This window comes from Sycon ciliatum, chromosome 1 (assembly GCF_964019385.1).
Source record: "Sycon ciliatum chromosome 1, ocSycCili1.1, whole genome shotgun sequence".
Classification (NCBI taxonomy): Eukaryota; Metazoa; Porifera; class Calcarea; order Leucosolenida; family Sycettidae; genus Sycon; species Sycon ciliatum.
Genome location: NC_088643.1, coordinates 82,034,957 through 82,060,858, shown reverse-complemented (window position 1 = coordinate 82,060,858; position 25,902 = coordinate 82,034,957). Strand labels below are relative to the sequence as shown.

At 46.4% G+C, this 25,902-nt stretch overlaps 1 protein-coding gene across 1 annotated transcript; it reads left to right on the top strand.

Annotated features, from left to right (window-relative positions):
• Positions 1–12: 12 nt before the first annotated feature.
• Positions 13–20,954, top strand: LOC135807138 (tetraspanin-33-like). Its single transcript, XM_065321174.1, has 9 exons — positions 13–381; positions 492–677; positions 3,934–4,008; positions 4,898–5,002; positions 10,902–11,030; positions 12,698–12,781; positions 13,185–13,298; positions 16,489–16,578; positions 20,282–20,954. The coding sequence occupies exons 1-8, from the start codon at positions 259–261 to the stop codon at positions 16,555–16,557; spliced, it is 885 nt and encodes a 294-aa protein (XP_065177246.1). The 5' UTR covers positions 13–258; the 3' UTR covers positions 16,558–16,578; positions 20,282–20,954.
• The last annotated feature ends 4,948 nt before the right edge of the window (positions 20,955–25,902 follow it).

Here is a 25,902-nt window from a genome sequence, read left to right as displayed (position 1 = left end):
ATAGCTTGCCGACGCCGAGGGAAGCTTTGATTCGATCTAGCTAGATGCAACGGAACAACTAAACTACACGTTTCGTCAACTAATTAGTAGAATCTACGTCGAAGGCTGTCCCGAGGAAAGAAGTCCCGTTGTTGTTGAAACCGCTCTGTGTCAAGACTTTTACTTTTAGTTGTAGTCAGGGTGTCAAGAACTGGGCTGAGTTGAGGAAGGAGCTCCAAATCAGTGTTTCGGGATACTAGTAGCTGTTCGCAAGCAATCATGCCCGAGCCTAGACGACGCAGGACCATTCGTCAGTCTATCCGCAAACAATTCGAAGTCAGGGAAGAGCATGTTGCTCCTTGTATCAAGTTCACCTTGTTCATAACGAACACCATTGCCTGGGTATGTGTGTGTGTGTGTGAGAGAGAGTCCTCGGCAAAGCTGGGCGTCACGAAAAAGGTTTGTTCATCGGGTTGCCTGTTGTTGTTCTTATTTGGTTCTGATGTGTAAAGGTAATAAGTGTCTGTCTCACGGGAGTCGGCATTTATTCTCGTGTGATCAGCGATCGTTTCTTCTCTTTGAGTGGATTCACGACCGATCCTGCTGTCCTACTGATCGCCGTAGGAGCCATATTCACGTGTGTGGGCTTTCTGGGCGCCATTGGATCACTCAGAGAGAATGTCGTGTTGCTGAAATGGGTAAGAAATTCAACCCACTTTTATATTCAAAACTGAGTGTGTATGTATGTCACAGTATGGTATGACTTTGCCCCATGCCAGGCACCTGAATTAAGCTCACAAATGGGGGTCTCAGAGGGACTGTTTTTCATACATGCCATAATCAGTTTAGCACACGCATGACGGGAGCCACTGGATAATTCGATATGGCCCTTCGCATCACTGCCATAATCGTTTCATTGTTAGTATGAGCTGAAGCAAGCAAGTCCTTTTATCTACCTTTCCAGGCAGTTGAAGCAGTTACAAATTGGCACCTTAGAGTGCGCAAATGGCGCCAACTACGTAGTGAAGCCAGATTATACACCGCATACTATCGCAGAGCAATGGGGACCTCGATTTTTTTTTACTGAATACCACAGTACCATCAGATGCTGCACAGCGGGGGCGGTGGCATATTGGATGGAAGTGGGGGCGGGGCAAAAGTAACTCCTCCGACCAAAGGTCTCGGAATCATCGTTACTCCTGTGCGCCGATACATAGGAGAAAAGAAACATGTGCATCCAAGAGGGAAGCACCGGCTTTGCAAACGATAATGGGGAGAATTTGAGATTGAGATAGGACAAAACAATAGTAAAAGCAGTGCACCGTAGGAAGATGGAGAGAACTGATAATCGGACTTTAAGGCTGAGCGAAGGGGATCAAAGAGGGGTAGAAGGGAGCTGGAGTGCGGTCAGTATAATTAGGCTGGTGCGTTGGCAGAGATCATAGCCTGTCTGTGGCCCACTCCCACTTGCTGCGCCGCAAGTGGTCGTTGACGTTTTTCTTGAACGTGTGCATACCTCTGCGAGAAGGGGGAGACTGCAGAAGAGTAGGTGGGAGCTGATTCCACGTTGCGATGAGGGAGTGGGGAAATGAGCGGAGCGTGTTGTTTCGTGACTGAGGAGGAAGAATACTGGTGAGTTGCGATGGATGATGTGTTGCAGATCTGGTTGTCTCACGAGTAGACATGCGGCATTGCGGTGCGGCTGCTGATGGTGGCAGAATGGCTTTCACCATTTCCGGACCCTCCACAAAGTGCAGCTTGTACAGAAAGCAGAGCCCTGCTACAGTACGGCGAATGTCGAGGCTCGGGAGGTATGATCCATCTCCAATTATGTGCAGGGCACGGCGCTGGATGGCAGTGAGGCGGGCCAAGGTGGTGGGGGCTGCGCTCATCCACACCAGCATGCCATACTCTAACACAGGGCGGACAAAGCCACGGTACACGATTGCCCGGTGCTTTGGGTCTAGCACAGCCGATGCCTTACGGAGGAAGCCGAGCCGCTGGGCTCCGCGTACTGCAAGCTGTCGGATATGGCTGCGGAATGCCAGCTGCCTGTCGAAGGTGATGCCATACTGCAGTGTTAACACAGTGACGAATTCCGCTGCTCTGGCCGGCCCAATAAACCAATATTTAGATGGATCTACTTCTGCTCCTATCAACCATGTACTGATGATTATGAAGAGTAATGTTGCGAAAGGCCTCATTGGATTTGCCAGTGGCTTCTGTGCTTCGTGTGCTCATTTGTCTTCCTCCACCTTCATCTCTATTAACCTTTTGAGCACGCATGACGTTCTGACACGTCATGACCACTGCCACTGTGACACGCGTCACGTTCTAGAACGTCACGAGTCAGTACGAAACTACATCGATTCCGCACTTCTTCCGTGGCGTGGCGGCGAGCTGTACTGCTGCACAGAGGACTCCTAGGATGTACGCACTTCTTCCGTGGCGTGGCGGCGAGCTGTACCGCTGCACAGAGGACTCCTAGGATGTACGAGTACAGTAAAAAAATGCGAGTCGCTCCGTAAGTTTGAACTGGAGTTACATGCGCGTGCATACATTTCAAAATATCAAATTCGCGCATAACTACCTTTCTGAAAACGGTCATAACTTTTGTTATTTTGTTGTATTTCCAAAACAAAAACAGTTCTGTGCTCAGGATACATGAAAAATCGTTCAAAATCAAGTTTGCTCACATTATTTATTATTATTATTCACACATATCCGCCGGATGAGTACGCGTGGCCCATGCACCATGGGGACCCACGAATACAAACCAGCATATGTTCCCTCAGCAATACAAGCAAGCAAGCAAGCAAAGATAAATGAGAGCCCAGGCAGCGAAAACAAAACGAAGAGAGATGAGGACATAGGCAACGAAAACAGTTCCAAAGCGTAGCCAGGGATTGAATGTGTGCATTTGATATGGGTACGACAGCTAATACGGCTAGTGCAGCCGTACAGAGCGCAGCAGTACGAAAATACAAAAATGCCACAGCAGCAGCCAAGAGTGCAAACACTAAAAAAGATCAGTCCATGAAAAAAATTATTGTCGCCACAGGTAGACATTTCCGGCAAGAATGCATGCGTGCACACGAGTAGACATAGAGTGAATTTAAAAATTTTACTGCGTGGCAGAGGTTTTCAATGGGCCTGAGCTCAAAAGGTTAAATTAGCTTTAATAGCTCCTTATTCCCGTAGCTATGCAGAAGACGTTACTTCAGTAACGTCTGGCGCTAGCCAGGGTCCACACAGCTTTAATTTGGTGTTTGTGTGTTTGTGTGTTTGTGTCACGCCTGGCGCTATCCCGTATCTGTCCCGTACCGTACCGTACCATCAAACACAGCTGGCCACATACAGCTGGCCGCAATATTCAAATAGGGCTTTCAAACGCAAGATCATAACGTGAAGCAACTTGGTAGAATGAGTATGAATGCGAAGTGTATGGGGGAATGCATGTAGGGCGATAGTGCGGGTTCTAATCCCAGGTTATGCTTAAAAATTGGAGAATTGAAAAATTTATAACATCTCTATGCTTTTTTTGCCAAGGTCATCAAGGCGGTAGACAGTGTCGTATTACCCTCGACCGTACCTGTCCTGTACCGTACCGTGCTATCAAAGACGGCTGGCCACAATGCATATTCAAATAGGGCTTTCAAATGCAAGATCATAACGTGAAGCAACTTGGAAGAATTAGTTTGTATGCGAAGTGTATCGGGGGATGCATGCACGGCGATAGTGCGGGTTCGAATCCCAGGTTAGGTCTTTAAAAAAAAAAGGAAAAATTTATATGAATTTATAACATCCGTATGCTTTTTTTGTCTAGGTCATCAAGGCAAAAAAGCATAGCGTAGGGCCCTGAGCTTCCAAGCTCTCTCGTTTGGACACATCTCTGAACAAGATACATCCTTCTCACGAAGTTTCTCTCACCCTGTGCCTGTTTTTCTGCTGCAGTTTCACTACATTCTCATATTTATGTTGTTTGCCGAGCTGGTCAGCGGCTTGCTGATGTACTTCCTTTCAACAAAGGTGAGTTGATTCTAACCCACGCTTGGAAGCGAACAAACGAATGGTAGCTGTATAGTTGTGTAGGTGCACAGAATCATTGTCGAATATTGTGAACTGGGAAGATTTTCTAAGAAGATAATAGTGTCCACAGTTCAAAGCTGCCCTCAGGAAATTTACAGCTAACCATGCTTGTGCAATCAACGGAATTCCGCCACCTTGCAGTTGATTTTCCCCATTTCTCTCCTCATCAAGCCCTACTTGTCTTTGTACATACATGTACATGTACTAGTAGTACTGTAGTACTGTTCTTTCAATCAAATGAACCCCTCGATAGGCACATTGCCTTTCGGCCATTTCATAATAATAATAATAATAATAATAAGTGCATGGTTGTACTCTCCTAGGCCTAAATGTTGTAAGGGAGCGACTTCGACTCTGGCTGCTGTGTTTGTTCGCCCTGCATCCGCTAACCTAAGAATTGTGGTGGACTGGTGATGACAATAGAGAGGTTCCGCATAACGTAATTACGTTAGTAAAAAACGTAGTCGATCTACGGAAAGTCTTACGTAAACTGCATGCGCATCTGTGTTCCACCATACGGAGTTTTCGAATCACGTAGCTGCCCTTGGCAACTCTGAACGTGGCAGTGTACGACCAGATCGACCTGGGGAGAGAGTCATAAATTTGTACCCCAATCCTCTTACGGACCAGCTACGTTATCAGAGCCCTATCTACGTACTCTCCGTAGACAACTTTCCGTAAGTTGAGTGCAAACTCGCGAATTCACGGGTTTTTCCCGCCCACTAACGTAAAGTTGCTCAACTTTACGTAGTGCGGAACCTCTCTATTGTTTGCTATTGTTGGTGGTGATAGGGTGTTTTTGTTGGTGTCGCCGTGGCTGTTGCTGCAGGTGAAGACAGTGGCCATTGAGCAGACCACCAAAGCCATATCTCAGTATCAGACAACCAACGCAGCAACTGCATTGGATGATGCTATCCGCGAGGTGCAAATCCGAGTGAGTTCTGCTGTGAACTGTGTCCGTCTAAAAGACCTGATGTGTCCCTGTCTACTTGTATCTCTTTTCTTCGCCAACATGATTATCCTGTGAATAGTACTACAGTGTAGTAGATATTGTTGCACTCTCTAGTAGTGGTCAAACGAATGTGCTAAACAACGAATCGAACCTTCTCTGAATGTTCCTAACGAATACCGAACGAATGTCGCCCGTTCCATGATTAAGAAATCAGTTAGAAATTATAGCTGCCGACCAGTATGTAACACTAAAAGGCACCCAAATCGTAAGCGAAATTGCACACTGCAAGTCTGCAACAGAGACTGTAGAGACTGTAGATGCCATGACTCATTTATGAAGTGGACAGTGATGGTGATGTACCCCTCCATTCGTCTGCTTGTCCACAGGTCTGTAGTCAGCGACATGAAGCTGGCCTTTTCAAGGTTCTCCACCACTGCACCAGCAACTTCAGGCCCGCGACGTGCTTCCGCTGAATTAGCTTTGTCACTTGAGTCGCAGACGGGACCGTGTAGCCAGGCTCGAGGTAGTTCATGAGCGAAAGGAACCCCGCACCAGTGACTACGCTCACAGGTCGAAAATCTCTGCACACAAATTCCACCAATCGGTAGTCGCATCCAGAGGATCTAGCCGATGGCACTTTCTTTGCCTTGAAGAAAGCAGTTATTCCTCCGTCCTTTTTTCGGTTTCGCCCCTGCGCCATCCAAGTCGACATGGTGAACGTCCTTCAGATGGTTACATAAATTCGTTGTTCCGCCATGGTATGCCAAGTCTTTCGGCGGCTTGCACCGAGTACACGTAGCAATATTGTCCTGAGAATAAAGATAATATTGTCAGCCGTTTTCTCTATTCCGAAATCCCATACGGCAGAGCGCCTACTCTTCTCGGCCATGACGAACGTTGGGTGGATTTGATGAAGAAAGACTCGACGACGGCTCTCAGCAATAATAATTATTTCAGACAGACCGTCGAGTGTTGTCACGACAAAAATCGCCTGTGCCTGTGGCACTGCACTTCCAGTTTCACAGCCGGGCGCGATGCACTGCATGCGCATGCAACGTTCAACCCAGACTAGACTTCACTGCTCAGACTAGACCTACTGTACGATCTTGAGGAAGCAATCAGTTGAGCACCAGTGCAGTGCACGCAGTCCACCCAGTCCACAACACAGTTCACATGGTTCACGCGCGCACCGACTCGAGTCTGGGCCAGTTCGTGATCGGACCACAAACATCCGGCCTTAGTAGATCTACATGATTGTACAACTAACGTAACTTACTTTCACACCTCGCGCCAGCTACTAGTACTAGTTACATGACATGGCATGCATACATATATATAATAATATGTACATGACACAGTCATCTCTTGAAGACAGCGCGCACGGATGTTTTTTTGCACGATTTCCGCCCACTAAAAATGGCGTCCTTTTTTTGCCGAAATTTGAAAATTTGAATCTCTGGCCGTGGTGGATTACTGAAATACTTATCGATATACTGCTCTAAAGCAGGTCACTACCCAGCCCAAACTGGGTTCTGTACGGTGAAATTGTGTTCTTTTTCTTTGACTCCTTCCTAGCTTCACTTTCATACCTCGCGCACCACGATCGAAATTCAAATTGCCTCGCAGAGAACGAAGTTGTGTTCCACGCTCGACCTGAAATTGCGCAGATACTAGCACAAGCTTTCTTGGCCATTATCAAGTAGTTATCACTTCGGCATCGACTTAGTTGATTTGATTCGCCATAGGTATGTTCTTGACGAAGCGATCTGCGACATTTTTTTGTCAAGACGCGAATTCGTTTCTAAAGACGTGAACATCAAAATTCTGTTGTTTTCCTTCAGCTACGACAAGATATGGACGCACACGTATCTTATCTTGGCGAGGTATGTCGCGTTGGTGGCAGAAAATTCGCCACATGCACACAGAAGACCCGTTATCCCGTTGCATCTTATAAATCCCAGCTTGAAGGCGTGCATGGGATAAAAATTGATGAAGATGATGCACAAGTACACCCCCCATACGTATGTGTATTGTGCCAGAGGGCCATGAAGAGAGCCAGCGAAAAAGCCATGCACTGCGGCGGTGGCTGTGGCCCTCCTGTGAAATGGACACCACATCAACGCTCAGCCTGTTCATTCTGTACTGATCATACAGCAAAGGCCACGGGAAAACGGCATGCAAAGCAACTCACACACTGGCGCGCGGCCGCTCCGCAAACAACACGCACTCAGGACGAACGCGTGAGCACCGCAACCGCCACCCCAACACAACAACCCGCCTCACAAACATCAGCAACACAACTGGAATGTGGTTTGGATGTGCCAAGAGAGACAGTATATCCAACAGGCAGCAGCCAACATACTGCAACGATTCCACTGAACAAAGAGCGGTTCATTAACGCACACACAGTACAGCAGTGCAACATATGCAGTAACATCGTGGACAACGTAATAGAAGTACCATGCTGCGAAGAGTACTTTTGTGCAGACTGCATGTGTGAATGGTTAGCAACGCACAAGCAATGTCCTGCATGTGCCAACTGTTTGAAGGCATCTGAGCTAAAGACGCCAGGAAAGGTTCCACGCAGGATGATGGATGGTTGGACACTCCGGTGTGACTTCCACAAGCCATCTCTGCAAGGCTGCCCGGTGGTTACTCCGCTGAGAGATCTGCGAAAGCATGTTGCAGCATGCCAGTTCAATCCAGCCACGACGACAGCTCCAATCCGCACCGTTAGACAAAGCTCGACTGTCGAGGACGTGCTGTCCGCATCACCGTCCAAGTTGTGCGGCAACGTAGCTGACCGTCTAACAGGTCACCTGGTGGCAGCAAGGGTGCATGACGGGCGGTTGGAGGTAAGGACAGCATCACATGGCAAGCCACAGGTCTATCAACGGGCTGTTGTGAGTAATGTGCCGTCTGACCGAGCTGCTGACACAACTTTGCGCCGCAGATCCTCAGAATTGACGAGACATGCTGAGACAGTGTGCGGTGGTGTGGCTGGAGCCAGAGCACAAGAGGTGGCTGGCTTGCAGAGATTGTCTGCTGCTGAACAGGAGCAGCTTCTGTTAGATGCTGGCATCAAGGCCAAGAAGCCGTCACCCGGCAGTGCACTGGCTATAAAGGCAGACCTCAGCCTCCCGTGGAGTCAGTTGCGGAAGCTACGTCGCTGGCTACACGAATTTGGCGTTGAAATGGAATCCGAGAAGACAGTCCGCACATTTATAGCTTCGAAGCTGCCTTCATACACCGCCAAAGAGCTCCCTATGACAGACAAGGATGGCGGAGTTACGATGATAGCAACTGTGCTCTTCCCTAACTTGGTGGATATTGTCATATTCTTTCTGGACCAGCTGCAGGACAGTAGCCGACTAACATGGCATGGTGGAGCTATTCCTGAGTCAGAGATTTGGATTAAGATTGGCGGAGATCACGGAGGTGGATCGTTCAAGCTAAGCTTTCAGATCGTCAACACCGAGCATCCGAATTCACTCACAAACATAATACCGTTCTGCATCTTCAACGGCAAAGACACGCCTGCAAACTTGGAGACGGCATTGGGACAATACCGACCCCAGCTTCAGCAGCTTCAGCAGACTTCCTGGAAAGGCAAGACAATGAAGATTTATTTATTCGGGGACTATGAGTTTCAGACTGTCAACTTTGGATTGTCTGGCTCATCTGGACTCCGGCCATGTCTCCATTGTTTATGCACGAAGAAGAGCATGGAGCTTGAGAGTGATGCGAGAGAGGAGGCCGAGAGAGAACCACGCACACTAGCATCTCTAGCAAGCGACCACAGCCAATATGTAGCAGCAGGCTCAAAGCTGGCGCAGGCAAAGAAATATAACAATGTGATTCGACCAATTGTTCTGCCTGTGTCAATCCCGAACGTCATCATTCCAGTCTTACACTTGGATCTCGGGATCTACCCCTGGCTGTTCGAAGCTATGCGGAGCGAGCTCCGAATACTGGACTTGGCACTGGTGGCAAGAAGCCAGGCACTAGACACGGATGGTGCTGCGTACAAGAAGCTGTGCGATGTACATAGCGAACTGACTGCTGAACAGCAGCTCGTCCAGAATTTCAACCAGCAGCTAACTACGACTCAGGAACAGCTTGAATTTGTTGCACTGCACGTACAGCAGCAAGGCGGCATGGACGAGCTTGGTGTTGTCGCCAACTTGCAAGAAGTGTACCAAACAGCAATACAGCAGCGTGACCATCACCAGCAGCGGTCAGCACAACTTCAGCAGCAAGTAGACAAACTGAGCGGCTGTAAGCAATTCTGTGGCCCATGCGTCGCGGCACTGGAGCCAGTCCTACAGCTTCATGGCATTGAGCGTCAGGTATACCACGGTGGTGCTTTCGTTGGTAACCACATCCACGAAGCCTTGAAACCCACCGTGGTCACTGCCATCACCTCCGCACATCTTTCGTCAGTCCAAACAAGGTGTCCTGACTTGTGTCCTGAGGCCACTAAAATTGCGGATAGATACGTAGCTCTCATGAACAGCTACGCAACGTGTCGAGCCAAGTTCAGCCACTGCAAACCAGTCGATGACGCTGACTTGGGTCAACTCCAACAAGACATCGAGAAATTCCTGGCCCTCTGCAGGAAGGAAGTAGTGTCCAGGAAATTCGGCCACATCACGCCGAAGTTGCACCTATTAGAAGAACACACAGTTCCCCTGATGAAACGAGTCCGCGTAGGATTGGGCCTCCTCGCAGAACAAGGTGCAGAGAGTCTCCACTCTTCACTGAATTCTCTGAACTTCAAGTACAAGTCTATTCCTCGAGAACTGCTGCGCCTCCAAACTGTTGCAGCACAGCACCTCCTGACGACGACGAACGAGGCGATAGCACTGCGTCCTGCGCCACGGAAGAGAAAGTCGCAGGAACAGTAGGTCGGCACGAGCTGGGCAGCCAAACTGACAGAAGAAGTCCTCGGTAAGTGAGCAAACTAGTGTATAACTGTCTGTTCGCCAGCAGAGAACCTGTCAACATGATTGTGCTTCTTGTCCAAATAATTCTTGTTCACTCGTAGAATTTGAAAAATAGTTTGTCTCTTTTGCTAAACCGAAATATCGCTGATAAACCTAAGTGAATAAGAAAATCGATTAGGTACACTCTGATAAATTCATAACTCGCGCCGAATCTAACATAATCCTGCCAAACCGCGCGAAATGACGCCATATTTTTAAGTGGTGCTGCTGAAACACCCGTGCGCGGCACGACTTCAAAAGTAGACGTGTGTACGTGCTTGCATGCATGAAAATAGCTGCTATGAGTGCAGAGTTCACAGTTTTGTGAGTTACGATATTCGTTTGGGCAGTCAACTTGACATTCGAATGTCGACTCGAGAACGAACGTTCGAAGCTTCTCAGCATTCGTTTGACCACTACTCTCTAGTCTCTACACATGATCAACCTGTGAATGGTAGGTTGTGTTCCATGCTCTATACTCTACTGTTGATTGCTAAGACCGTGAAACTCAGAGTCACAGCAGAAACACTTTGTTTCCCTCGTTTTATGTGCATAAGGCTCTGCGCCTAGCTGTATCGAGCACTCTCTCTCTCTCTCTCTCCTCTCTTTCTCTCTCTCTCTCTCTCTCTCTCTCTCTCAAGCTGCTGCAACTCTCCCTGAGTGTACTTTACTGTGTGTGCTACACAGATATCTCAATGCCTAGCGCAGAGCATGCACAGCTAGCAGTGTGTACTCTCATCTTCTTCGTGCGTGTTTATGCGGAAGAACAAGAAATCTTCCATCATGCTTTTTGCACCAAGAGTACTAGACTTCTAAGCATGTACACCAGCCTCTGCTTCATTCACTGCTCACTCACTCCTGCATGTCGTATACATTCTTTTGTGCTGTCTCACCAGTTCCAGTGCTGCGGTGCAATTCATCCCAGCGACTGGCGCGTTCATAGCAAGTACTTTCAATGCACAGAGGAAGTATTCACAGAGATTATCAGCTCGTGTGGTGTACCATCTTCGTGTTGCAAAAAGGAGGTAAGTGCTTCTGCTGGTACCGCTCCTTATTTTGCATTTTTTTGTTTTCTGGTTGGCTTCCTTTGACCAAAGAGCTTTGGGGTCCAGGAGTTGCACATGAATAGTTCTTCTTTGCTACGGCTGCAGGGGTGCTCAGATGCTGAGGAAGACAGTGTGGGTGGTGAGGGGGGAGGGGGAGAATCGATCTGTCAGATCATATCAGAGGATTGTGTTTCTCTAGCCCATGTAGCGATGCAGATCATTGCCACAGTACTGGCCAGTGAAATCCTGCCGCTCACTTGAGAACCACGCTGCGAGTTTCATTTGTAAAAGTGTGACGAGGTCGTGTCTTGTGAGTGCCGACACCATGTTGCAGCAATCACGTGCACAAATGGCAATGTTATCTTCAGAAGGCTTGCAGGAAAGGATAATTGAGCTGAGAAACTATTCCAAGTTAGGCTGATTGAGCTCACCTGGCTGGAGTAGACTGAAGTTAACTGGAATTGGAGTGAAGAACAAGACGGAGATGAGCAGCTTGTACATGTATAGGGAGAAAGGGATATTGCGTAATGCTCTAGGGATGTTGTGTATTGTTCTAGGGACATTGCGTGATGTTCTAGGGATATTGCGTGCTGTTCTAGGGATATTGCGTACTGTTCTAGGGAGGAGAAGAGAGAATACGCATATGCCATAGGCAGGAATGTAGAAAATATTCTGGAAAGTCTAAAAGGTTATGAAAGAGTACAAGTGTGCATTTCAGGAGTTCCTGTAAGGGCCGGGTTCCACTTCGGATCCGCTGCTCCGCAGCACTTGGCTGCATGCAGTGCGGTTCCATTGACACTTGCCATTCGCAGTACCGCGATCATGCTCGGCGTTTTTTATGACGTTTTACCTACCTGGCGCGCGACATCGCAAAAATCCTCGTGTTCTGGCCTGCGCAACGAATTAAAATTTGAGTTAGCACAAGCATCTGCATGCCGCACTCATACAATGAGCAACCAGTTTGGGGAATAGCAGGGTGAGCAAGAAATCCACTGAATATGCAGACACAGCAAGAACTGAAATCAGGAACAGTGGACTTTGAAGAACAATGAGTCCATGAGAGTTTTCCCACATACCCTGCTGTCCCGACAGAATTTCAAATTGACGTCATTTTTATGATGCAACACTCTTTGCACCAGTGATTTACGACATTTGTACCGGGGTGTCAACACATCCCACGCTTTTCTTTGCACTAAGTTGTACCGGATCAAACGGGGCTTTATCCACCACAGGTTCAGGATACGTCTGATAATACATGTACAGTGCGCATTGCATCATAAAAATGACGTCAACTTGAAATTCTGTCGGGACAGTACCCATAGTCGAGTTGCACACTCTTGGGAGGTTATGTACTCTTGATGCCACGGATGACGTGCAGCGGAGCATCGGAGCCGCAGTCGAACCCGGCCCTTAGGGAACACAGAAGGTACACACATGGATCATGAGCACACATGAAGAAAGTTTTGCAAGTTTCTGCACAGACTTGTGTAATACAGGTACTGCAACTTCAAGTGGTCAAGCGACACAGTGAACCAAAACGTTCTTGGCTTCATAAACATTAACACAATGACCCATTGAACTGCCTTGTCATGCTCATCCAGTGTTTGTGTTTCTTGTATTGGTTCTATCTCATCTTGTGCACCCAGGCCGCGACCAATGCTCAGTGTGGTTTCAAGGTCTTCCCGTATGCCAACATGTCGTTGGCCAAGCAAAACATGTACCCCAGAATTGTAAGTCACTCTGCACTGCACTAGGCATGCTCCTGCTCCGGTGCACTCCAGCAGCTTCTCTCTCTCTCTTGCATGCCGTCACTACATCCACCTGTTTCAGAGTGGGAGTAATAAGTTGTAGCTCTCCCTTGCTTCACAGAGTAATCATTTGTTTCTCTCCCTCTCGACTGCCTCCCTTCACAAAGTAATCATTTGTTTCTCTCCCTCTCGACTGCCTCCCTTCACAGAGTAATGATTTGTTTCTCTCCCTCTCGACTGCCTTGCTTCACAGAGTAATGATTTGTTTCTCTCCCTCTCGACTGCCTCCCTTCACAGAGTAATGATTTGTTTCTCTCCCTCTCGACTGCCTCCCTTCACAGAGGAATGATTTGTTTCTCTCCCTCTCAACTGCCTCCCTTCACAGAGCCGCCGGAACGAGATCATCTGGACAACAGGGTGTGTCGAGGCCGTCTTTGAATGGATCAAGAGCAATTGGCTTGTTCTCGGCATCCTCTGCGGTGTTGTCATCATCATTCAGGTATGCTGCTGTGCTGGAATACTCCATCTCTGCAATAATGCGTTTCTACTTGCATGAATCTGTAGCCTTATACAGTGTGTAATAGGCCACGCATGACCGCATGACTAAATCCAGTGTGCATTGATACCCTTTTCTGCTGGCCCCAGTACGGTGGGTCAGTTTTCAGTCATTCCCCAATCAATGCAATTGTCACGGCTACCGTTTATGATTTCTGGGCACTCTTTTTGTTATTGCTTGAGAATGCTCTGCCTGTATTAGCAGACACACTGCACGATTGGTCACTAAAAGTAAATCCGGATAAAACAGAGTGGATCCGTGTGTCACCTGAATCCGTGAGCTAGCGGGCATCAGGCAGCTTGGCTCCTTGATGGGGGAGGAAGAGGATGTTCGTCGCAGGATGGAACTTGCCTCCCGTGTGTTTGGCCAGCTGTACGCCCTATGGCTGCTAGAGATAAAGTAGCAGAGAAGACACGCTTACGCCTGTACGACGCTAATGTACTGCCAACATTGCTGTACAATTGCGAGACTTGGGGGTTATGGGCAACAGCAATGGCCAAGGCAGACGCATTCCACCGGCGTCGAATGCGATCATTGGAGAGGTTCTGCTCCACGGATTTTTCGTACGTTGCGCCGGTTCTGCTGTGCGTAGCATGCTCTAGTATACTCGAACTCCCCGCCACATGTACTCTGTCCGTTCAGTTTTCACACGGAGACCAGTCCGTGTGAAGCGTGTTTCACACGGAAAACGGTATGAAAAATACGTATGAAACTTGATCCTGTACCGCGGCGAGGTTTCCATACGTGCTTTGGTACGTTTTACCCTGTGGCAGAACCTCACTATTACTTGGAATCCGATACCCTGACACAATCTCGAACGACGACCTATACGGCAGAACCAAGAGCAACCCTGTATTAGATACAGGTGCATGTGGGCGACTAAGAATGACCGGTCATGTGCAACGGATGGACACGGACACGCCACCGCAAGTAGCCATGAGCGGCTATTTTGATACGGGCAACAAAGCACCTCGTGGGCGGCCAAAGTTGACACTGGCCACAAGTCTGGTCGCTGAGATGAATAAGCTGGGTGTGCCCATGAAGACCATGGAAGACCTTTCCAGGTGCCGACAACAAACAGCGGACAAGACAGACTGGAAGAAACTGTGCAGCTCGACAACCGAGGAGAAATCAGTATCAGCAGCTACACCTTGCTGGTGATGTTCACAAGACAGAAGTGGAAAAAACACTGAATTTCTATATTTTGAAACTCGGGTATTGAGCCAATAATAAAAGTAGAAAGGAAAAGGACATATGGAAACGAGTTAAGAGTAACTCTCCACCACTGAATGTCTCAGTACTCTGTCAGTTTTGTGCCTAGTTGTTGCACTTTCTGACTGTATATAGTATCTAGTTACAGTGGTGGAGAGTTACTCTTAACTCGTTTCCATATGTCCTTTTCCTTTCTACTTTATTTTCTATATTGTTTAGTAGTGTTTAAACCGAACACGGATTCTTCGAACGAATAATCTATCGAATAATTTCGCCCTCCATCGAACGAATATTCTATATTCTATCATACGCATGATGGAATTTTTCAACACTTTTTCAGTACTTTTTAAGTAGTTTTTTTGAAATTTTTCGCTGATTTATAATAATATCGGATTTTGTATTGTGGAGGTGCATAACCGGTTAACCGGTACAGCACATGCACGTACATGTACACGTACATGTACAATCATGTACATGTAGATCTACCAGTATGTGCACTGGCAAGTACAGGGTGCAGACATGACAGAAGAGCACAGTATGGAGAAAAAAGTTCAAAAATCGTTCACGGTTCGTGTGAGACTCGGCTAGAAGCCGAGTTTTCCGCATCCGCAGGAAAGCCACCACCCTCTTGGATCAAGGCGCAGATGCAGCTCCTAAAGCGGTGGGAGGTGAGTAGATCAGACCCACCACAAAGTGGTCAAAGACCGAAAATCACATTCACTACATCCATGTTTCCCTCGTATGGAAAGAAGAGAAGTAATACTAGATACCGGTAGGAGATTAAAACTTGGAGGAGAGGAGATTGAGAAGAAATACTACGAGCAGATCTACGCAATGCAAATATCAGCAGGGTCAGCATTGAGCAAAGATCGTTTTTTTTTTCTTTTTTTTTCCATTTCTGACAATTCCTACGACTATTCGATTATTCGTTCACCCCACGAATATTCTAAATTATTCGATTATTCGATTATTCGTTTCAACACTATTGTTTAGTGTTCTACTACGCGAAATGTGTTATTATTATTATTACTATTTTTTGTTATTCCCGCGCTTGTCACTGCACTGCACTTCCCCCGCGACCCGGAGCTGTTGCGAGCACTCGTGTTTCCTTTGCGTCTCCTTCGGAGGGCTTTCCTGGTCTCGTGTCTCTTTGTGTCGCTGCACTTTGGCTGGCACTGCTTTGCAAGCAGCTCTTTTATATTCACATATTCCGTTCTTCGTTTGTTAGAGTTAGACCTACGAGAGTTAGAGTCAGGCTGGAGTTTGTTCACGCGGCTTGTAATTGTTGTTCTCACAGCTCAGAGTTTTGCTTGCGTTTTCAGAGTTTTCGTAGTTCACAGATATTCCTCGTTCTTCACATTACCAGTCTGTTCTTCACATTACCAGTTTGTTCTCAACAGTGAGATTCAGTACCAGAGTGTAACATAGTGATCCAATTCGATCCGGATTTCTCTTCGTCGTTCTTCACCTTCAGTCATGAGTCAGGATCGACGGATAAGCTCAAGGGCGACGAACGGGAGAAAACCGAGCAGGTACCGGTCTTTAGAAGATACTAGTATTCACGTCTGTCCAGAGCAGAGCGTGGCCATACGAGAGAGGAAACGCGCTGAGCCTGACCTGAAAGCAGCTAGAGCGATCAATTGATTCTGAAGGATTCAGAGGATCTGGAATCTCGATCCAGATCCGATGAAATGATCACCGCCTCAGTCATATTTATACAGTGCATTCATTGTCTTTGCCAGACGCGGGCATGTTTGCAGTGGTGGCGTGCGCTGTCCGTTCATCACTGCAATGTCCAATCTGCTTGCTTTCATGTTGTGCGGTTTGGTGGGTTTGGAAACGGAGCTGCTGTTGTCCTTTGAATGTGAAATATTCTCTATTCTCTTATGTCCGTGTGCATCTATGTCTTCCTATCCTGCAGTTGATTGGTATTGAGTTTTCCCGTCGACTTATGGATCAGATCTGGTATCTGCAGACACAGATGCAATAAACATCCGACTATCCCTTCAAGGTAGGTTGAATTGCTCTCCTTGACACCTTCGTGGCAGGGGACCTGTTGCGAAGTGTAATTCCTTGCAAAAGCAGCAAGATAGCACCCAGACAGCATACGTTCTGTGTTTTGAGTAGCCTGGTATTCTGTCTCTATTACCGTACTGCCCTTGTTGGTGGAATCCTGATAATTCAAACCCCAAAATGCCGGGGGAAAACTTCTAATTATCCTGACATTCTAATTATCCAAACATACACCCACAACGCATAATGTACGTCAAAATGCTAGTATTGACATGCAGAGTTGCACTACACACCTTAGACACAGATTTAGTGGACACTGAACTCCCTGTGCATGCAAACCAAACTGATTTGCAGGAAATAAAGTGAACTTCTAATTATACTTTGCTAACTTTAACCGGACATACCCAGTTCGAAGTTCGAATTATCAGAAATTGTTATGTGGATATCGTATTGATAGAAATCGGTCAAGCACCATTGTTCGAATTATCAGGGTTCCACCTGTACTTCAAATATTTGATACAATGTCATGTACATGAGATTGTCAGCTTCCGTTTGCTGCTCCTGCTGCTGCTTTACTAGCATGTTCAGTCAATGCTGTTTGGCTCCATTCCCCATTCTTGCTCTATAATGATAACCCCTGCCTGCCTCTCTCTCTCTCTCTCTCTCTCTCTCTCTCTCTCTCTCTCTCTCTCTCTCTCTCTCTCTCTCTCTCTCTCTCTCTCTCTCTCTCTCTCTCTCTCTCGCTTTCTTGCTTTCTTTCTTTCTTTATCTGGTGAGACCCAAGGGTAAAATTGTAAAGTTGGGCACAAGTCGTTTGAAAAATGCAGCACCTGAGACTGCGGTGGCTGGTACAGTCGACCTACCCTTATAACGATATTAGCGTCACACCAAGAAATATTGTTATACGGGTAAGGCCATCATTTTTTATATCTATGTTTCGCGTCGTCCGCACGCAAACGTTTTGATTTTTTTCGGAAAAAATAAAAAAATCAACCATGCACAGTTAGTGTACGATCGTGCGAGTCATCAGTGTGGACTGGTTGCATACGGCGAAGCTGGGATTCAGAAATGGCCTCGAGGCCGGCCAGCGTTGTTAAATCGTTTGTTCGGCATCTGCGAGCAGTATTCTATGAGCTTACAACATTAATATTACAACAGACCGCATCGATCGCCTCAAGCTGAGAGGATGCATCGTTCCGGAGCTCTTTGCGCCGCTGCTGAAGGCTGAGTACAATAATCCAGAGAAGCAAGGGCACCTCCTCTGTACAAAGTGATGCAGATTTTGTGCTTCGATGTTCGATTTTTCTTTCAGATGTACACCACGCACGAGCTATTGTGCTGTGTACAGTTCTATACACCTCTGATGAGCCTTTTTTATTATTTTGCAACTTTTTATTTTTTTCCACCTCTCGCATATGATTCTGGAAGTTGAACTGACGCGAAACATACATATAAAAAATGATGGCCTAATATTGTTATAGGGGTAACTGGCTCATTTCATACACATACGTCATAATTAGGGCTGAAACGATCATCCATTTAGCCCGATCGATTATTCGATTATAATCTTTAAGAGGCCGTACCTGGAATATGTACGTGGAATGGCCAAAAGTGGAAATATGTACAAAATTTTGCACAAAAAAAGTGTTATGTACTAGTATGTAGACCGGACGCGACCTTGACCTTCGAGCTTCATGCTCCAGCTTCGTTGTACATGACATACATGTACATGATGATGATTGTACTACACTTGTAGGACTTTGAAACTCGGATGTTGAGCCAATAATAAATGTAGAAAGGAAAAGGAAATATAGATACGAGTTGAGAGTAACTCTCCATCACTGTAACCAGATACTATATATACAGTCAGAAAGTGCAACAACTAGGCACAAAACTGACAGAGTACTGAGACATTCGACGTCCTGACACCTAGCTTCAACACGTCTCCGTAGCGCTAACCGACAGCCTTCCAACTTGGAAGGTTCAAGGTTATGGAAAGACCAAAGAGGGGAAGGCAAGCGCAACGAAAATGAGCACAAGCTACAGTCCCAACGGAACAAAGAATGTCGATTGTTACTGGACTATGACGAGACCAGTAGGATGTTTGACAAAGCGGTCTAACTACAATTCGAAGCAGCAAAGCAGCACACCACCCAACTTGGGTGGGTCATAAATATCAAAGATAAGTAAACAAGGGGAAGCTTTGCGAAAACGAATTGTACAAGCCGAAAGCCAAACTCCTACAGTACTCCTCATGCATGACATAGTGATGGACAGTGTCAGGACGTCGAATGTCTCAGTACTCTGTCAGTTTTGTGCCTAGTTGTTGCACTTTCTGACTGTATGTAGTATCTGGTTACAGTGATGGAGAGTTACTCTCAACTCGTATCTATATTTCCTTTTCCTTTCTACTTATAGGACTGTTTTTCGATTTTGACAGCATGTTACAAGGCGAGTCACGCGTGCAGTGTGTAGTACTGTGTACTAACGGGGGTATATACTCTGCGCTGCATGCACTGCGCGTATAAGAAATTAAAAATTTAAAAAAACACAAAATAATCGTAATCGGTAATCTAAACGATTGCTCGATCGTTAAAGTTATCAAACGAGTACTCGATTATTCGGTATAATCGTTTCAGCCCTAGTCATAATTCATGGATTTTGTTCATTTTTTACACTCTTCATAGCATAAAAACTGACGAACATGTACACAGCAAGGTGCCCACTGCCGGCACTGGTGCACCCATTGCATTTCGTCATGTCCCAGCGACTTATCAAGTGAAGCTTGCCCTACCTGGATAGTGGGCTCTACATATTCCCTGCTAGATATTGTTATAAAATGGAAAATGTTGATTGGTCAGCCCATTTTATATCGTCATAGGGGTAATATCGTTATAGCAATATTGTTATAGAGGTAGGGCATTGTATCTCTTAATTTGCTGGCCAAAAATCCTATATATAGGATTTGAAAATGTGTGCCTTTTATGCCGTTGTTATTGGTCATCACGACCAATAATAACGGCATAATGGTTTTCATGGAAGTTGTAAATATGTTTGAGGCATGAATGTTTACATTTTAGATTCATAGGGTGATAATATTTCTGATGAATACCCATTTTCAGCAATAATTGGAAATTTGAGCATAATTGTTCAGCTGCTTTCATGGAAAGGACTGAAGCAGTGAATGTGCAGAAGAACATTGCAGGTGTGGCACGGGGTGGTTCCATGATGACATATCGCACATGCCGTCATGAAACTACCAGGTCCAATAAAACAAGGTCCAATAAAATCTCAAATCCTATATATAGGATTCGAAAAATAGGGCACAGGCCTTAGTAATATTGAGCAAGGAGATGAGCCTGAGATGTTAGTGTTTGAAAAATTATCTCATTCAACTCTCGATATCTACTAAGACCTAGCAAGGAAGAATTGGTCACATACTTTTTGCTATTCTCATGCCACACCCAGTTGAAAAATATGACCAAAATCCTATATATAGGATTTAGCAAATTAAGAGATACACAAGTCAATGGAGTGATTTGGTTTGGCAGAAAAATATCGTTAGAAGGGTAATATCGTTATAGAGATTATCGTTATAAGGGTAGGTCGACTGTAGTGGTGTTTAGGAGCCTCTGCACTTGTTAACAGCTGTGTCTATCTTGTTCTTGTACTTTCTCTCTGGCTCTACACATTTATCTCAGGCTGTGTATCTTTTGACAGGTTTACTCAGGAATTCCTAATGATGTCTCTAGCCATCTACTTTTGCCATCTATGGCATACTGGAGGCACACTGGTGAGACAGGGCACAGACACAACACAGCTGTGTTGATACCTACAATACAGGTATCTGATATGATGCTTGACTAGGCAAACATAATATAAAGAACTATGACAGTGCATTCTGAACTGGGTGTAACGGCCCGCCAGTGATAATTATTTATTTATTTTAAAATTTATGAAACACTTTTCCCTTAGTTGTGTGCTGCGAGCATGTTGGAAATAGGTGAGGTGAACTACATTTTTTTCACCTGCTGCGCCACTGCTCACTGCATGCTCAACCCCCGTTTTCTCGCACCATGTTACCTTCCCATGCCCCTTCATTGCTCCTATTTGACCAGAGCGTTTTCTTCTTTACATTGTAACGTTCCAAGTAGGTAAATAGTAAAATGTACATATCGAGTGCAGTAGACGTTGCTCACGACTAGTTTTGTGTTTCATGTTATTTACGGTGATTGTTGACTTTATTGCATTACTTTACAGTCAATTAAATTCCTGTGTCTTGTTTGTGTCCTGCTGCATTGCTCTCTTACATGCACTGCCTCTATCACAACATATCACGTGATGTGAACAGTATCTGTAGATGTGGCTCTTGCAGTCTAACTTTGTGTGCGAAACATGGCTGTGCAAGGTATGATTGCACAAGGCCTGATTGGAATCAGGGGGTGAGGGAGCTGTCAGATCTGATGACTCCCTGATTGGGATGTCCCTTCACTATTCTAGACCACGCATAGAAGTCTACAGCGGTGGTACATGTACAGCTATCATTGAATAACTTGACACAATGTTGGCCATAACAATGGTCCTGGCCCCTTCCTGCAAGAGTAGCTAGACTCTTTTAGAAAATACAATGTAGTGCGGAGAGATGAAATGGCCGTCAACTGCACCTTCTTTTCTTTCATACAAATGGTCATATTTCATGGCTGCCTGCAAAGCGTCACAAGTTTGTTTTGCTGTACCCCTGGTCTAAGTCCTTCCTTTTCTCCTAACACTATGTCATCATGTATACCATAGTGCTGATCAGGGGTCATCAGATAGTAATACCAAATGAATGCAAGCTAAAGCAACAGTTACATAACCAGGATATGCATTACTACATTTGTTGTATGTACTCTTGTCGAAAGTGGTGCAGTAACTGAACAGTCATGCACATGCAATAACCAATTCAATTTATAGTGCAGTATAAGTATCATGCGGTCATGATTTCTTGTGGATGAAGTAACCATAATTGCACTAAATCAATTTTTGAGAGTACAACAGGTCTACTACCCTCGTTAGTACGGCATTGGTTACAAGATAAACCTCATCAGTAGACAATGATCCAAAATCCCCGGGTGGGGTGACCACTAGTGCACTGTAAATGGCAGGCGAGGGAGTCGGGTAGATCTACCTTTTGGAATACCGGTAGTACAGTCAGTATCGCCTATGGCTATGCGCTGGTGTTTGATTTTGAGCATTTTCAGTATCACAATAAGCGATAATTATAATTATTACTATCATCCTTCCACCCAGTGCGCAATCTGAGAGGCCCAAACGCGGGAGGCCTAGGAAAAACCCATCACCTAGACGGCAGGATAGTTCCCTGCCGCTGTCTGCCGCTCCCCCTCTGACATCTGTGTTGGACGGGCTTGAGCTTGGCAGCTCTTTGGAGGTGCGTGCGGAACCGCCATTGGTGCAGCCCTCGGGTGTGCCTAAGTCTGTGCCTCTGGGTGCTTTGCATGGAGCTGTGCCTCGAGTGGTGACAGCACCTCTGCCTCCCCCTGACCCTCCTCCTTCGAGGTCTGTGTTGGTGGAGAGCACCCGCGGCGGTCGATTTGTCCCACCGGAACCAGAGCTGGATTCAACAGAAAGACCAACAACCATGGCTGCAACAACAACACCAGCTTCGCATCCAACAACAACACCAGGTTCACATCCAACAACAACAACAACTAATCCACAAAACAAAGCAGCAAATGACAGACCACGGAGATCTACAGCAGATTACAACCGGACCTATGAATTCACGGTAAAAATACAAAGGAAACAATCGGAAAGGACGACGACTGACGTGAAGGCAACGGCATTCACGGTTGGCGTGGGTGGTGAAGGTGAGACGCAGGACGATGCAAGTGAGGAGGAGAGTCAAGCCGCGGTGGATGACGGAGCAGGTTCTGATTCGGACAGTGAGGGAGAAGGTGAGCTGAGCGGGGGTGAGAGTGAGTGTGAGGGTGTGCGCGTGAGTCGAGATTGTGTGCGTCCGTCTCGTAATAACAAGTCTTCAGTATACAATCATTTGGTTTCTAGTACTGACTGTTGTCGTACTTATTCTGATTCCTGTTTTTCTGTTATGTGCCGTGCTCGTCACGGTTATCTTTTGCAGTTACAAGTTTTGGAAGCTGTTTGTCAGCGCATTCATAAGCCGAATTTGTGTGTCCAGAAAGATAGTGTTATTACCCTAAAATTGTTCAAATAATGTTCTGTTTTGTAGTGTGGCAACGTTGTTGCCACTTGTGCCTAAATGTGTTTTGTCACCTTCTTGTTTATTATTGTTATTATTATCATTCGTTCTCACTTTTTTGTTTTTGTTGCTGATACACACTTGTCACGCTTAGTTCTTACTTGTATACCCTTGTTTTCTGCACACTTTTGTGAGAAATCGCACCTCGATATTCCAGTGCTGTCATTGTATCGTGTCACCCTACCTTGATTGCTATAATTATTTCCTTTGTTCTCATTTTTGTTCTTTAGTACAACGGTGATTCCTGAAGAGTGTTGTACGAAAACTTGTTCGAATCATCTTTTTTTTCCATTGCCCTTTTTCTTCTTACATGTATTATTCCTTACCCTTTAGGTTGTTTCTTGCATCGTCTCCATCGCTTACATTGTTAATATAGTAGTCCACATGTCGCTTCAGCTCGTCCTACTTATTGCCATATTAAAATTATTGTCTCCTCGTCGAATTTTTAAATAATAATAATAATAATAATAGTGCAGATGACATGGGGTGATCTGTAGTCAACACAGCAATACACCAACATCTCTGCAGCAACCTGTGATGCACTAACACTTCATATTTAGCTCCATAACCATAATAAATTTGTAGAAAGGCCATTTGTCAATGAGTGTGAAAAATCTTGGTTTGTGGGTGCGGCTTATACTCCGAATACCAACTTTTAGTCAATATTTTGCCTCAAAAAGGGGGGTGCGGCTTATACCCCGGTGCGGCTTATACCCCGGAAAATACGGTAGATGGATAATGAACACATGAAGGCAATGACACGATACAACCTTTCATCTAGTACTCTCAACTCCACGATCCGAACACACCCAGGGAATTCAATCATCGATGTCCAAGAAGGAATAGTTTACGTGGCTGACAAGGACACCTCGACGATCAGTGGTGGGTGAGCATCTATCACGAACGTCGAGGTGACCATGCCAGGCGGAAATCAGCAAATAAAAAATGTGTGACACATACCTTCGTCCTACCATGACATCCTCGGGCATAAGCACGACTTTCCCCTTGCATCCTTCAGCCTCATTCTGCCCAGAGTCGCGCTCTGGTTCTTCAAGACTCGCCAATCTCAGATTCCACAACAGGCTCGACTTATTCTTATTTTGTCGTGTTATTTCTCACGAAAGACTGAACGCGACGTGCAACTCTCTCCTTGGAACACCAGCTTCGAACACTATCGCAGCAGCGGCATTACTGGCAGCTAGCCCAGTGCTAGAACCAAGGGTGCGTTCTTAAATCCTCTCGGAAAAGTTGGAGACTCTCCGAAAAGTTCGAGAGCTGTTCTTATATCCTCTCCGAATTTTAGGAGGCTCTCCAAAGCTCTCCAAGCTCTCCAAGCTTCAGAGGTGGTTGAAACTTGGAGATTCCCGCGGTTTGGGATCAGCGCATGCGAACTACCGTATTATCTCTATTATATAAGCACGTACGGTCCTTTATTTTTTTCAATGTACCTCCGCCCCGTGCTATAAATGGAGACGTTCCTTTATTGGAGACTGTTCCATTATTATTTCAACCTCATTTCAGAGGCATGCTGCCATGCCAAATTCATGTCAGACACACACATTTCAGGGTTTTTTTCGCCGGTACAGATAATGAATGTACACAGTGTGCTTATAATGGAGACTGAGCACTTTATTTTTTGAATGCCGCCCCAAGGTGTTCTATTATTGGAGACTGTGCTTATGGCTGATGATAGTCATCGGTAGTCATCGGGATGATGCGCCTGCCGGATCGGCGGCAGAGCACAATGAGTCCAGTGTCGGCATCGCCCGACCTGAGACACTGAATTAATCATCCTCAGCAATGCCACCACGAGCACGGGAACCAGTGCATGACCGTGATCGTGCGGCATCGCCTTCCGACATCAGACCCTTGAGGCAGTTCCGAGGAACCTGCCGGGATGAAGGTGTGGGCCCCACGGATGATTCATCCAGTGGTTTGCTCACGGGTCCGGGTGACCAAGTGACCATGCCAAATAAACTTGAGCATGGCAAACCCGTTCGACCCCAGGGGGGCCCAGGGTCAACGATATACATACAATGCCCCACCTGAAGTGAATGACTATTTAGAGACACACTTCCGTCGTGTATTGCCTGACGACGAACGCCGGGAAATGCAATCCGTGCATCCTCGGCCGAACACAGACGTGCTCTCCACACCAAGGGTCCACAAACGTGGGGACGCTTCCGACCCTCGCAACTACAGACCCATCTCCCTCCTTCCTCTCATGTCCAAACTTCTCGAGAGGTGTGCGCTAGAGCAACTTACGCAATACATGGATAGCGCCAGTCACATGGAATCCCTCCCTGCAGTTCAGTTTGCGTACCGCAAAAACCACTCCTGCGACGATCTTCTCGCTCTGGTGGCAAATGATTGGAGTCAAAGTCTAGACCAGAACGAGTATGTGGCTGCGGCTTTCCTCGACATGTCCAAAGCCTTCGACACTGTCAACCACAGTTTGCTCCTCCAAGAACTGTTCGAGATTGGTGTGGGAGGGGTTGCACTGCGTTGGTTCGCATCATACCTTACTGACCGGCAGCAGAGAGTTGTCACCAAGTCTAGCAGAGGTGCCTGTTATTCTGCCTCCAGAGGTGTACCTCAAGGATCTATCCTTGGACCTGTCTTGTTCAATCTTGCTGTCCGCAAACTGCCAGAGGGTGTTGCTAGTACCAAGGTCCGTCAGTTTGCTGACGACGTTTCTGTCTACAAATCCGGAAGGGATCCACAGAAGCTCACTGCAGACTTGGCCAGAGACGTTCTGTCAATCCGCAACTTCCTCCGGGACCACGGCCTTAAACTTAACGCGTAAAAGACACAGTTCATCATATTCCGCCCAAAGTCCAAGGCGGTCCCAGCTAATCTCCAATTGTCAATTGACAGCACTAGCATACCGCCTTCAGCCACGATCAAATACCTTGGCCTCCTGTTCGATGAGCATCTTACGTACCGAGATCACATCACGCTCCTGGAACGCAAGATAGGCGCTAAACTCGCTGTGTTCAGGAAAATCAAACACAATCTAACACCTGCTGCCAAACGAGTGTTCTA

Bases quoted from the DNA above. Each gene is read 5' to 3' on its own strand.
- LOC135807138 (XM_065321174.1), top strand. From the start codon at position 259: ATGCCCGAGCCTAGACGACGCAGGACCATTCGTCAGTCTATCCGCAAA. The intron at 11,031-12,697 runs GTAAGTGCTTCT...TTGTGCACCCAG, and splicing joins CTTCGTGTTGCAAAAAGGAG to GCCGCGACCAATGCTCAGTG. The intron at 13,299-16,488 runs GTATGCTGCTGT...CCTATCCTGCAG, and splicing joins GTGTTGTCATCATCATTCAG to TTGATTGGTATTGAGTTTTC.